Source organism: Prionailurus bengalensis, chromosome B4 (genome assembly GCF_016509475.1).
Source record: "Prionailurus bengalensis isolate Pbe53 chromosome B4, Fcat_Pben_1.1_paternal_pri, whole genome shotgun sequence".
Classification (NCBI taxonomy): Eukaryota; Metazoa; Chordata; class Mammalia; order Carnivora; family Felidae; genus Prionailurus; species Prionailurus bengalensis.
Window position 1 is genome coordinate 42,949,416 of NC_057358.1, and position 14,185 is coordinate 42,963,600.

General features: G+C 45.5%; 1 protein-coding gene across 5 annotated transcripts; it reads right to left on the bottom strand.

Annotated features, from left to right (window-relative positions):
* Positions 1-444: 444 nt before the first annotated feature.
* Positions 445-13,221, bottom strand: MFAP5 (microfibril associated protein 5). Of its 5 annotated transcripts, XM_043561395.1 has the most exons (11): positions 13,099-13,221; positions 12,678-12,815; positions 12,089-12,148; positions 10,758-10,793; positions 6,765-6,809; positions 6,481-6,513; positions 6,026-6,061; positions 3,999-4,028; positions 3,152-3,239; positions 2,483-2,556; positions 445-856 (listed from the first exon to the last, which is right to left on the bottom strand). In XM_043561395.1, exons 3-11 carry the CDS (start codon positions 12,144-12,146, stop codon positions 744-746), a joined length of 513 nt encoding a protein of 170 aa, XP_043417330.1. In that variant the 5' UTR covers positions 12,147-12,148; positions 12,678-12,815; positions 13,099-13,221; the 3' UTR covers positions 445-743. The 5 variants fall into 5 exon arrangements, with proteins under 5 accessions (XP_043417330.1, XP_043417331.1, XP_043417332.1 ...); XM_043561398.1 differs by lacking the exon at positions 13,099-13,221 and having other exon boundaries at positions 690-856; positions 2,483-2,624; positions 12,678-12,915; XM_043561396.1 differs by lacking the exons at positions 6,481-6,513; positions 13,099-13,221 and having other exon boundaries at positions 12,678-12,911.
* Between the last annotated feature and the right edge of the window lie 964 nt (positions 13,222-14,185).

Genomic DNA, 14,185 nt, shown 5'->3' on the forward strand with positions numbered 1-14,185 from the left:
GTTGTCTAATTAATTTGGGAAGGTGGGCTAACCCCTACCCCACACGACCATAAATGAGTAAGTAAATAGGACTTTTTAGCCCTACTTGCCTGTTTGGGACAACCGCGTGAAAAATTGAATAGGGAACCATGAGTCCAAGTTCCATACTTGGCCTATTCCTCTTTAGCCTCAGCCTTAGCAGATCTCATCTTGGGTCTTTAGATATTGCTGGTAGGATTGTCTAACTCTTGGCCTCAGAAATCTCTGGGACTACGCACATTACCATGACTCTTCCGGAAGACCCGCCAGGCAAATCCAGCAAAATAGTTAGCATAAGAGTAAAGAGGAACTTGTAAATGGGGAGTTCATCTAGGACATGCTTGAAAATCAAAGAAATGAAGTCCTGTGGCCAAACTAGTGACAGCTTCTTCCACCCTAAGATCTATTTCAGACAGATTCAAACTGTAAATATTAACCTCACGTTTATTTTCCTTTGAAACCGTATGTAGACTGTTTGTACATAAGCCACTTGGTTATCATTGATCTACTATGTCTATGGTAGTGAGAAGCGGCAAAACCATGCTATAATATAGACTTTGTTACCGGTCTGGGTAATAAATCAGGGAGTGGGGGGCCAAAGCTAGACACTACAAAGGGATTGGTTTAAGAACTACTAATGTCTATGGGTTAGCTGACAATGGTTGCTCTTGTTAGAGCATTCTCTTCCTCCCACCCACATGTTCTTCCTTCCTCTTCCTTGATCATCACAGACCACTGGGTCTCTGCACGTTCACATTTTCACAGGGAGGAAGTCGGAAGTAGTTGGAGCGGCGGAGTCGCCTTGGGGGTAAACCAGCCATCTGACGGCAAAGTTCATCTAGAAGAGAAGCAGAGAATAATGCCTAAAGGGCTGGTGTTTTGGGAGAAAGAGAAGACCCGGGGCTTCTGAGTGGCTCAGTTGGTCGGGTGTCCGACCCTCGATTTCAGCTCAGGCCGTGATCTCACGGTTCATGAGTTCGAGCCCTGCCTTGCCCTCTGCGCTCACAGCGCGGAGCCTACTTGGGATTCTGTCTCTCTCTCTGCCCCTTCCCTATACATTCTCTCTCGCTTTCTCTCTAAGTAAATAAACTTTTGAAAAAAGAAAGAGAAGACAGCAGTGTGCTGTCATGAAAGGTTGAAGAGAAACAGATCTGGATTAGAACCCCCGATCTGCAGCTCACTGGTTCTTTATTGCTTACTAGAAAGTTACTTAACTTTTCTGAACCTCACTATCCCTTGCAGTAAAAGAAGCATGAAATACCTGCCTCAACAGTGTAGTTGTATTAAAACAAAATAATGTATGCTAAGTACCTAGCACAGGTGGCTGGCCGGTGAATTTTAGGCTGCTCTACACGCCTAGCTCCCGATTCTTCTAATCATGGGCTTATTAAATAGCAAAAAAGTGACATTCAATTATTCACTATCTATCTAAGTGTTTACTGTGTGCAAATGGCTAACTTTAGTAAGTCCCCTGAGACACTTGAAAGTGCCTAAGTCCCAAATACTCATCCTCAGTCTCAAGGTGCTTCCCTTGCAGGTGGCTTGCACAAGGCCAATGGGGGCAAATAACAAGTTTCCTTCTGCGAAGTTAACTACAGCTCTTACTCAGCAGCTCCGTGCAAGGCGGGCTGTTGAGTCAGAAGGGGCTGTGTCTGTGGTGCCTTCACCAACCACACTTATCGTTTGGGGCTGGCCAGGGAGAGGGTGAGAGGTATCTTTGTTCCCACAATGCACGGTGTATAACCACACACGTTGGACCCTTTTAATTGTTTTTATCAGGTTTTTCTACCTTCCTCTACCCCTGAATTTTTGCATTAAGTAATGTAAATAGTTCCTGGAATTGATAAACTGTTTCAAATGTAGCCAGCTTCTAAATGTCCTGTTTTGTATTTACTGATAGGCCCTGTCCAAACATCAATTGTCTCCAAATAGTGGAGTTTTGGGTTTTTTTTTTTTTTTCCTTTAGAGAAGTTTTTTTTTTTTTTTCATTTGTGAACATGGCTGCCGGTAGTAGAGTCTATTATTTGTGATGGCTGACTTGGCCTTTTTTTAAAAAGTTTTTATTTATTGATTTTTAGTCATCTCTACACCCAACGTGGGGCTTGAATTCCCAGACTGGGTCAGCCAGGTGCCCCTGATTCGGCCTTTTCACCTAGAACTCCAGTGAATGATCTCCAAAACAGTTCCAGCTTCAGAAAGCTCTATCTATGGGAGAGGTTGGGAGTTACAATCTTGCTGAAAAGAGATCCAAGATATTTTCCTTAGGGTTATCTTTATATACGAAGCACACTGCTTTACCTTGATTGCTTATCTAGCACAAGTTGGTGGGGCAGGCACTGATGGGAGTTCAGGGGGTGACCTAAAGCCCTCCTCCGAAGCCAGACCTTGGGTCCATCAGGATCACGCCTCTATTTACCTCTCTCATCATTGCCCCTCCCCACTAAAAAACCAGATATCATCTTACCTTTCATTACTTCATGTTCCTTACAGACAAGACGAGAGCAGATCTCATTGTTGATGATGTACATACGTCGTAAACTGCCAGAGTCCCAGTAACATGGTTAAGGAAAGAGATAGCAAAAACCATCGGGAGGGGGAACTCTAGTCTGTATATAGGCCAGGGGTGCCTCGTCAGCTCCTGGACTCCCCACTCTCCCCTGTCTGTTTTCCTCCTCTCTCGATTTCTTTCCTTAAGTATTTTGGGCTGATTTTTCCCTCCCAGAGGAGGGAAGGGGACGGAATGGTATGAATTGCTCTTAGTGCCACTTTGCACATTCCTCCTGGAGTCAAGCCTAATACTGCTCTTCACTATTTCTGACATGGAGAGCTGGATCCTTTGCTTCAGCCTTTTTCTATGGGGTCATAGATTCACTGTACCAGTATTTCTCTCATGACTGTCCTTTCTCCAGCCCTCACTTCCCTTGCCTTCTAACATCCAGTCTTAATAGTCAGTCTGTTTTCCGCGTAACTCAAGTCTGACTCCAGGTTCTATCTGGCACCGCCCTGAGAGGGTCATGTTCAAAATTTCTCTGCCACTAAAGACTGAAGTTCCACAGTGGGTGCTCATTGCATAGTTACTGACACGAAACCACTACCAGGGAAGGCGATTTCTGCACATCCTGGGATCCCTTACCTAGTGAAACATAACTGGTGAATGCATTGCTTGACTGGCCGATGCACCGAGTAGAGTCTCGTGCAAGCAAATTTTTCATCCCGGCAATCTGAAGAAGTCCAATACAGAAAAACAAGGAGAGGCATGAACAAAGGATTAAAGACATGGAGGAAGGTACAGAGAGCGGGGGGGGGGGGGGGGGGGGGGGGGGGGGGGGGGGGGGGGGGGGGGGGGGGGGGAGGGGGGGGGAATACAAAGTAGTCTCTACACAGGATCATTGTAATGTGGGGAATGCCCTTCCTGTTCAACAAAGCAGAACAGTAGGAAACTGGCTGAAATAAAATTTAGGTGCTTTCCTACCTGGACCCAGAAGTAGCTAAAATAATCTCTGAGAGTTCTTCTAGGAAAGTCTTTCTAGGGTTATCCAGGCGGCAGTGTGAAATACCAAACTGAAATGAAATGCTGCTGACTCCATTCTCGAGAATAAGAACTCTTCTGTTGCAGTAGTTTTCAGTCCTAGCTGCCCATCAGAATCAGCAGTACATTACAGAAAGCGACCTTGCCCATGACACCTACAGTCCTCCTGTCCTTGCAGTCAGTTCCCAACACACTAACCACCACAGAAAGTCCAAAGGTAGCTCAGGAAGAGGACTGCTTTGGGATCATCCAACAGTGGTCCCCTCTTTTCTTCATGACCTCGAGGACAGGAGCTCATAAAGGAGAGCAGGAATGAAGGGCATTAAAAATACTCTTTGAGAAAGAATGGAAAGCAAACTAGAAGGTACATCAAGTACCCGCCAAAGAACAAGGAGAGAAGGAATCCCCAAGAAGAAAGCTGAAGAAAAAGACATGCAAAAGGCAATCATACCTGCTGTGGTATTTTTATCATTGGCCGGAGCTGGAAGGCAGAAATTTCATTCAGTTATCATGAGTTCTAGGACTTACTACCTCTGTAACCTAGAATATCCTTTTCCCTTTGTAACCTTGGGGCCTCACTTGGGGCCCATATGGGGCACCCATTAATAAAACAGTGAGGCACCCATGTTGCCTCACTTGGGGCCCACATGGGGCACCCATGAATAAAAAATGGGTTGATAATGCTTTTAGCAACTTCTAAAAGAAAGCCCATAATGGACTGCTTTGATCCACAAAACTGAACAGATTTAGAAGTTAGGATGGGAAATCTGATTTTGCCTCTGTCCTCTCTCTTCTAGAATCGAAAAATTGATGGCATTTTGAGTAGCTTTGTGTTGTTGCTGAGAAGCAAATTTAGTATGGACAAAAGCCATATGCCCAGAAGAGCTTCATCCTAGAGCGAAGGAGAGAAGAGATTGTTATCCTGTAGAAGCTCTTGCTCATCAAGGAAAATTTCTTCTCTGTAAATCAGATACATCATCATGGGTTCTTAGATGAAAGTGTTATTCAGCAAAGAATAGCAAAAGTCACAGCCATAGCCAAACCTAACCTAGGGTCAAGTTAAACACGGGCTTAACTTGTAGAATGAATAATAAATCAAGGAGGGAACCGTCTTGAAGGAATTCACTAGCCATGGGAGTGATGTGTACAAATGCCACTGGAAGAGTTGTTTATAGTCAGGATACTATAGGAATATGCTGGGTGGTCTTATCTACCCCCTAGTTGCAATTGCGGGCTTCTCGGCTGAGAATTCTCCAGCTTCTGCTTCTAGCCCAGATCTCTTCTAAGCTCCAGACCCGTAAATCCATCTGCCACTTTAGGGAAGAGTTTGTGGGTATTTCAAAGATCCCCCAAATCCAGTACATCTTAAACTGTCTTATCTTTGAACCAATTCAAATTCTTCTTCAGCGAATGGTACCACCAGCTACCCAACAGGAAACTGGACATCATCTCCACAGTCCCCTCTCACTTACAGTTCACACTTAATTCTCACTACCTCTTCCTCAGTTCAGGCGATCATCTTTTTACTGGGACTATTGCCATAGCATCTTGACTGGGTTTCTAATTCATAACTCTGATGAGAACCTTTCTTTGTGTAAACTATTCTCCGATTGGTTTTTATTTCTATCCTAAGCCTTTGCGCATACTGTTTTCTTTACCCCAAGGCTCTTCTCCCTATTTACTTGATTCACTTCTACTTGTCTTTCGAGAACCAACTTGGTCATTGTGCCCTCCCTGGAAGCCTTTCCTAACCCGGGGGACTCTTTTCTCGCATCTTGGACAGCTTCTTTTGCTTATCCTGATTGTGGCATTTTGTGAAACCGAATGAAGTCAAAGTCAGCCATTTGTTTATCTTGTACATTAGACAAAAAATATCTCGTAGGAGGATATCAGTGTCGTTCACCTTTGTGTTCCCGGTTTATATTCCTATAAACCTAGTAGCAGGTTCTCAGGAACCATTTCTTTAAGGTAATCTAGTTTCTGTCTCCTTTTCTTACATCCTACCACTTATTCCTTGTAGATTTTTGCCCTGATTATTTAAAAAGCTCAGTTTCTCCAATGTGCCAAGCCTTATTTTGCATTCACATCTTTGTGCATACTGTCCCTTCTTTGACCGCCTGGCTGGCTCCAATTCTTTCAAGAATCAGTTCAACCATTACTTCTAGAAAGTTTCCTTTTATCTTCCCAAGCAGTGAGTCGTGTATGTATTTATCTTGCCTTCGCCCATCCAGTCTTGGAAACTTTGAGGGGAATATCGCACTTCGGTGTTTCGTACGTCAGACGCCTAGGACAGTCCCTCCCTGGACCTACTGGGGGATCAAAAATATCACTAATTCAAACTGAACTGTTGGAAGAATTTTCACAAACTGTAGTGGTAGCTATTTAGGAACCTTAACCAGCTGTACCGCCTTCCGTAATGGGCTCTGGGGAAAGCCCAGAAAGGCCCCAGTGGCCCTGGGATCCCAGATCTGAACTCACCCAGGTCATCTGTGGAAGGCTCGATATCGGCCAGAACTGAAAAGGCACAAAACAGCAGGTGTGAGGAGGGCTTTGAATTGGCAAGGGGGAAGTCAGAGTGGAAAAATGGACGTTATCACGGCAAAGTCAAGGCTACGGCTGGGTTTGTGTATTCTATCCAAGGGAATAGAGTTAACTGAAGTAATGGGGAATATTTTTTTGGAGAGTATGTGCCCTACTGGCAGTATCCTTTATTGCACGTGCCTTATGTTAGCTATTAATCCACTTTGTTTCATCTTTTTCAGAAAACGAGTGGGACTCTTTCCTTTTCTCCCACTTGTCACTGAACAAAACACCCACAATCCCTCTATCCCTTTCTCAGGGATAAAAATACAGGATTAATTCAAACGCTGGAATAAATGTTGTGAACATTGACCAGAATCATGCCATTTTAAAAGATCTGTAGTACAACTTACCTGTTTCATCTGTAGAGGGCTCATTCACCAGGTCTGCAAACATATAACACAAAGAATAAAAAAAATGCAGGAAGCAAAAGTGGCAAAGAGGGAAGGGGAAGGAGGGCATAGGGACGATCTTAAAGGAGGCAAGAAAAATCGCAGTGAAAGAGTGTGACCTCTTGGGCCAAGGTGAGGGACTCTCAGAGAAGGAAATGGGAGAGAAAAGATCGGACAGGTTCACAGCATCAGTGGTAGGCCTCTAGCCCCAGTGTGAAAGCACAGAAATAAAAAGGGTAGCTTACTAGGATCTTCTGTGAATGCTTCTGGAGTCACTGGAGTCACATCATCTGAGAAAAAAAAAAAAAATCAGAAAACATTTTTTTCCAATGTATTTATTTTGAGAGAGAGAGAGACAGACCCGGAGCACGAGCGGGGTAGGGACAGACAGGGAGAGAGAGAATCCCAAGCAAGATCTGTGCTGCCAGGGCAGAGCCCGAGGGAGGGCTCGAACTCACAACCTGCCAGATTATGGCCCGAGCCGAAATCGAGAGTCGGATGCTTGATTGACCAAGCCACCAGGGTGCCCCCCCCCAGAAAATATTTTTTGGGCGCTCTCCGTCCCCCTCCCCTTCTCACACTCCCAGGAAGTGAAACTGTCCAGCACGGCTGCCCACACGTAGCGGGTATCCCACGGTTGATTTTCTTTGTTTGCTTCCCAAACCAAGTCCTTTCCCTGCAACCCAAACAAATGTCACGCTTTGCCACTTCCCTGAATATACCCACACAGTCCTAGCCTAGAATATCCTTTTCCCTTTGTGTGCCTTCCCCTCCGTGCCCGTCAGACAATCCTCCGCTGGCACCCCCTTTCTTCATGATACGTGGGTTAAGCATAGGAAGAGAAGAATCACATCATTTCGTTGTCCTACCGGATAATAAGCATACAGCTAGCTGGGGTTTCCGATGCGCCAAGCACCATTGAAATCTGTTTTTACAGATGATAAAATCGAGCACCAGACAAAAAATTTACCCAAGGTCCTACAGCTTGTTATAAGTACCATGGATTGACGGCCTCTTGGCGATGCTTTCGTTAAATGAAAATTGTCTTTACCAAAGACATCGAGTATGGTAATTATAATTTTGACATAATTGGCTATCCGTTTGCTGAAACGCTTACATATAAGCGTGTTCCCAAAGGGTGATGTGGATGATTTTCTGATGCTCAGTGAGAACTGAGGTGAAGGGGGGGGGGGGAGGGGAAATTCCAATGATAGTAGAGAATGACCTTGCAGTTGAACATTGGAAGGTAAAGGCAGGAGGAGACATAATAATAAGCGGTCCCAGCCTTAAGGTGGAATCTATTAGGATAAACAAGCAAACTGTATCAAAACTACAAATAACAGCACTATCGAAAACCAGCTGTCTCTCTCTGCTTTAAAACACAGGGGCACCTGGCTGGCTCAGTCGGTTAAGTGTCAGATTCTGGATTTCAGCTCAGGTCATGGTCTCCTGGCTCGTGAGATGGATCCCCATACCTGGCTCTGTGTTAACAGAGCATGGAGATTGCTACTTGGGATTCTCTCTCTCCCTCGCTCTCTCTGTACCTCCCCTACTTGCCTTTTCTCTCTCTCTCTCAAAATAAACAAACTTAAACAATATTTAGATGTCAACACAGCTTTGTTACTTTGCTTTTTCTTTTTTAAATGTTTACTTAGTTTTTTTTTTTTCAACGTTTATTTATTTTTGGGACAGAGAGAGACAGAGCATGAACGGGGGAGGGGCAGAGAGAGAGGGAGACACAGAATCGGAAACAGGCTCCAGGCTCTGAGCCATCAGCCCAGAGCCTGACGCGGGGCTCGAACTCACAGACCGCGAGATCGTGACCTGGCTGAAGTCGGACGCTTAACCGACTGCGCCACCCAGGCGCCCCAATGTTTACTTAGTTTGAAAGGAAGGGTGTGTGAGCAGGGGAGGGGCAGAGAAAGGGGGAGAAAGATAATCCCAAGCAGGCTCTGCCGAGCACAGAGCTCAGAAGGGGGCTCGAACTCACGAAACGTGAGATGTAGACCTGAGATGAAATCAAGAGTCAGACGCTTAATTGACGGAGCCACTCAGGCACCCCAGCATCTAAATATTCAGCAAGTATCCCATCTAGAAGTATCCTTCCTTGTAGACGGCTTGTCATCGCAATCCATTTTGCCCACCAGGGGTCACCAAATTCACATAGTTTCCTTTGACTTTTTTTCCTTAACCGTCAGTGTCTAAATGGCAGGTTAAATCTGGAAAGAATAGCATTTTCATAAAGCGTGCCAGAGCGATTGATCATTGTGGTAGAGGGCAAAGAAAAATAAAACATTTTGAAGCAATTTATTTTGAGAGAGAGAGCCCTACTAGGGGGTTGGGGAGGGGGAGGGGAGCAAGAGGTGAGAGAGAAAGAAAGAGACAATCTCAAGCAGGTTCCAAGCTCAACTCAGCCCAGAGCCAGATGGAAACTCAATTCTATGAACCGTGAGATCATGACCTGAGCCAAAATCAAGAGTCCGACGCTCAACCGACTGAGCCACCCAGAACCCCACATCATCCTCTTAAAAAAATAAAAATAAAGTCATTAGATCCTACAGAAGGGGCTTTTTATCTCTAACACTGAACATTAGCTTTTCTTACTTCAGGACAAATTTTGGTAAAAGAAATCCAAGGCTGGGACGCGTGCGTGGCTCAGTCGGTTAAGCGTCCGACTTCAGCTCGGGTCATGATCTCGCGGTTTGTGAGTTCCAGCCCCGGGTCGGGCTCTGTGCCGACGGCTCGGGGCCTGGAGCCTGCTTCAGATTCTGTGTCTCCCTCTTTCTCTGCCCCTCCCCTGCTCACGCTCTGTCTCTCTCCGTCTCTCAAAAATAAATAAATGTGAAAAAAAAAATCCAAGGCTGTTGCAATCCTCTAGGACATTTGAAAAACCACTAACCCGAGTCCTTCCAAAAACCGTGAGGGACGTGGAGCCTCTCCAGGACACGGTGCCATCCCACCAGTTCCCTTCCTGCCCTACATTCCAGTCCAGCCACTCACAGAGATGGAAGCAAACCAGTGGGAGAGCGGAGGGGTTGGAAGCGTTTCCTTGCTGTCGCCTCCGAATTTCTGGATAGAGTACTGTTTGCCCGTGTATTCCTCAGATCACCCACCTTATCCGTGAGCAGCCAGCGTGTAAATGTTTCTTTAGGGTTCACGCATGTTCTCTGAAAAGAAATCTTAAGCAGGCATTTTTAGCACATCTTCTATTTCTGTTAAAGAAGCATCACAAACATCTGGAAAAGGACTGGACCGTAACGGGCCCAGAAAAATGAATTCAGAACTCTGATGGGGGTTCAGAAACTGAGGGATTCAGACCTCTTTACCCACAGCAGTGGAAAAAGAAAATGCCATGTTTCCACATTTTTATCTACTGTACCAGGATGCCCAGGAAGAAATCGTATTGTGCCCCAGTGTATGCATAGAAAATTGAAACCAGATGTATATGATGCCGCTTTACTCTTGCAAGGTACTTGCAAAGTACTCCTTTTTTTGTTTTAGTTTATGCTAATTTATCCAAAACAAAAGGCCAGTTGTGATCTGCTAATTTGATTTTATGATCCATTAATGGGCTCTCGAGGGTCGGGGAAAGTAAGAGATAAATTGTAGTTATGTTTGTCTGGAGGCAGAGTGGAGATGTTCATTGGAGTTTCCTTCGTCAGGCTGAAGGAAGTGGCCCTTTGGAAGCCAAGACTTGGGTTCTGTCCCTTAGTGCCAGAATTTCACTGTCGTACTGAGATGGCTTCTTATCCTGTCTGTCGGTTAGCTTCTCCGTTGTTACGTGGTTGGGAAAATGCTTTCTTTTGTTAGTGGTATATTCTGAGGAAGCTAAGAGATATATATATATAGGAGAGTAAAAATGAGGGATGGTCATGGAGGAGGTTTTGGGAAAGGTATTTCAGTTGACAAACAAAAAAAGTTTTTCGAGAGGATATTAGGATTTTGGAAACTGGTGAATTAGACCCTATTTCCTATAAATTGGCAATATGTCTCTCTCTTATATTACAGATTCTTTAACTGGGACCATTAATCCATATTATACCGATGAGAACCCCAGCAGATGGGGCGGGCACCTGGCTGGTTCAGTCAGAAGAGCATGTGACTCTTGATCTCGGGGTCGTGAGTTCGAGCCCCACATTGGGGGTCGGGATTACTTAAATAAATACTAAAAAAAAAATAATAATAATAACCAAAACACAAAAAATACACACAGAGCCCGGATCCATGGGGTTACGTACCTCCTCGTTGACCATTGGCTCCTAGTGGTGTCCAGTCTGTGGCAAAGGAAAGAGAAAAGGGATAAATGACTCTAGCTCTACACCCCATAAAGCTTTTATAAGATGAACCAGAAAATGATGGGCAAATCGTTTACTTGATTTTTCTGCACTGGATTTCTGTATAGTGCCCTACAAAATCAAGGGTGCCGGGCCGGCTCAGTCAGTAGAGCATGCGACCCTTGATCTCAAGGTCGTGAGGTTAAGCCCCACGTTAGGCGTGGAGCCTATTTAACACAAAAATGAAAAATTTCAAAATTACTCAGCCCGTTAGTGCTGACAGGGAAACACTCAAAGAAAAGCAAGTTCCTGGGAACAAAGCCCTGCTTTGCCAAGCCCTGGCTTGGGGGTGCCTTCTTGCCCTCAATCCCCCGCAGGAGTGGGGTCCTATTGGGCGGACGGGGCCAGCAGCCTTTCTAATGTGCCCTGTTCTATCACAACCTCCATTGTACGAGCTACATTACTGAACAACCTCAAAAGTGATTTTCTCACAGTCTGTATCTGGCAGAATGAGAAAATAAAATAGAGTAGGATTTTGTCAACGTCTGAGGGTTCGCTTTCCATGGCCCCTCTTCTAGCTCAGTGAGTTTACTTGCGTGTGTGGTTAGGCCCGTGTTTCTTTGTGTGCGTGTGGATATGTTTGTGTGTTGCAGGAGCCAGTGTTGGTTAAGTGGGAGTGTATATATTCCCACGGGAATTCCCAATTCCCTTTATGAATTGAATTTGGTCCAGTTTCTTACTAGCCGTCTCTGTATGTTTGTGCACGCAATTGTGTGCCCATTTCTTTTTTCTTTGGCGTTTGTTTGCTTGTACGTTTATGTGTGCGACCCTCTTATGGTTAGTATGGGTCCGAGGTCATCTCTGATCTCCTCCTAGCCCTTTCTTCTCAGACATAAATCTGTTCCTCTCTTTCTTTTTAAAAATTTTTAAGCTTATTTTTTTATTTTTGAGAGAGAGAGAGAGAGAAAGCATGAGTGGGGGAGAGGCAGAGAGACAGGGAGAGAGAGAGAATCCCAAGCAGGTCCCACACTGTCAGCGCAGAGCCCGACATGGAGCCCGAACCCACGAACCACAAGATCATGACCCCGAGCCAAAGTCAGACGCTCAACCGACTGAGCCACTCGGGCACCCCTGTTCATTTCTCTAATGGCTATTCTAGAACTCAGTAGCCGGCGCTCCTGCTGTGGTTCCTCTTCAACTTCCCCTCCATCCTGCCCTCCAGCCTACACCTCCACACTCACGTATAGCTGAGGAGCTGGCATTGTAGGGAGGAAAGAACAAAGGTAGGGACTCACCAGAGGGGATGATGAACGCAGTGAGACACAGAAGCACCTTGGGTCCCAAGAGCAGCATATCTGACGGGGGTGTTGGGAGAGTAGAGGTTGTGATGCTCAGGGACACATCAGCATTTTGACTTCAGGCAGGGGTACCTGCAGGGCCCCTCTCCTTGTCTTCCCAGGGTTTTTCCTGGTCCCCCATGTGACTCAAGCCCTTTCTCTCTTTTCGTTCACCCAGCATTCTTTTCCCAATTCTATTCTGTGATCACTTACCATTATTCTAACTCGCATTACTTTTTTCTGCCCAGTCAGAGGAAACTTTGTGTTCTAAATGGTCTCTGCTTGCCCCTACTCTTGGCCTCCTTCATCCCCCAGTGTCTAATTTTCCCTTTTGATATCTGTGGCTGTTTTAATATCATCTGCTTAAGTTGGTGTCTCCTGTTGAATTCCATGGATAATTGGGATATCCGCTCAATTCTAAGGCAGTGGCATTTCCCATTGCCCCCCCTCCGGCCTTTCAATTTCAACTTCACCCACGCACAAACACACACACGCGCGCACACGCTCCCTCTGTCTGTTCAGGGTTATATACAACCAGACAACTCACTGTGTACTTTTTCTCTGCTCTTTCCACCGAGTCCTTTGGCTGCTGAACGTGTCTCTCCTTCTCTCGCTGTTTCTACTTTGGCTGGAGAATAAGACGAACAGGGCCACTCCCTGGGAAGGACTTCAAATTTGGCCTACTCTGAAACAATGAGATGAGGGAAAGGGAGGGAGAGAGAGAGAGACACAGAGAGGGAGAAAGCCAGGCTAGAGGAGTGTGATGGGGCTGGACTGAGAAGGGGCTGGGATTCACAGTCACTCACACCCTCATTCCAAATGTTATGACCACACCAGTGAGTGATATGCCGTTCCCTAGGAGGCCTGGCTCCCGCTCATGTGCCTTTCTTCCATGAGTTTCTTTTCCCTCTTGCAACCTGGCCCCAGGCCCCAGCCTCCACCCACCTCCTTTTCCTTGGGCTCCTTACCTAAGTAGCTCCGTCTCATCATTGCACAGTCTGCCCTTTCTCTGGCCATCCTCTATGTTTGAGTCATCCTGCCATCCTCCCCTCTCACTTTCTTTATCGACATTTACCTCTTCAGCGCCACCAAATTCCTTTATATCCCCGTGTTTCTCTTTCTTCTTTGCCTCTTTCTTGACACAGGCGTTCCAGAATGTGGTTCTGCCCCTCCTGCCCCTCCCTTCCCATCCTATTGATTCCATTTTCAAACAAACACAGACACTACATAAGCTTTGCCCAGGAGGAGGGTTGGCTGCTTTAGGCTTAGGAAAAGTTGAAAAATACACTACTCTCTGAATCCTTTTGAAATGTAAGGGAGTTCTGTGAGAGGACATGCCAGCCTTCTTCTGTCTTTTGTCTTTGTTTAAGCTTATGCTAAGCATCTTGGTTTCTGGAATCTTATGGACAACATGCTGTCCGAAGCCCAAAGGAAATTGGGAGCCGATTTCATTCTGCTGGCCTTATTCTCCAACCATACTTTCCCCCACATCGTGTAACATATAGATAACTTTCTCAGATCCAGGAGCTTTTAAGACTTTGTATTTGCTCTTATTCATAGAAACCTAGAGGTTTTGACTGGTTAAAAAAAAAAAAAAGATAGATCTCCACTTTGGAGGGAACAAACTTGAATTACAGAAACTCAAATCTGAGGGATCATTGACCTTGTACGCATTTAAGTGTCTAAGTTTCAAGTTAATCTGTTGGCTCGTCAGGAGATAAACAATGTAGACCAAAGGAGCTAAATTAGAGGAGAGTACAGGTAGACAGAGAGCAGATCGTGTTAACAGAATACAGACTAGAAAAAGAAAAAATAAGGGAGGGGGAAAGGAGCGGAGGAGGGAAGAGGGGAGGAAGGAAACTAGTTATTTGGGAGGAAGGGAGAGCATTGGATTTAAGCAGAACTAAGGAAATAGCACCTTCAGCTCCTCCAAAGGGGCTATACGTGTTCCATCTCTGAGACACATGGGTTCTGGTCACAGTTTAGAACAAATCTGAGCATAAAACCCTGCTCTTCCTGACCTGCCTTACTGAGAACTTGCCCTTCGCCCATGTG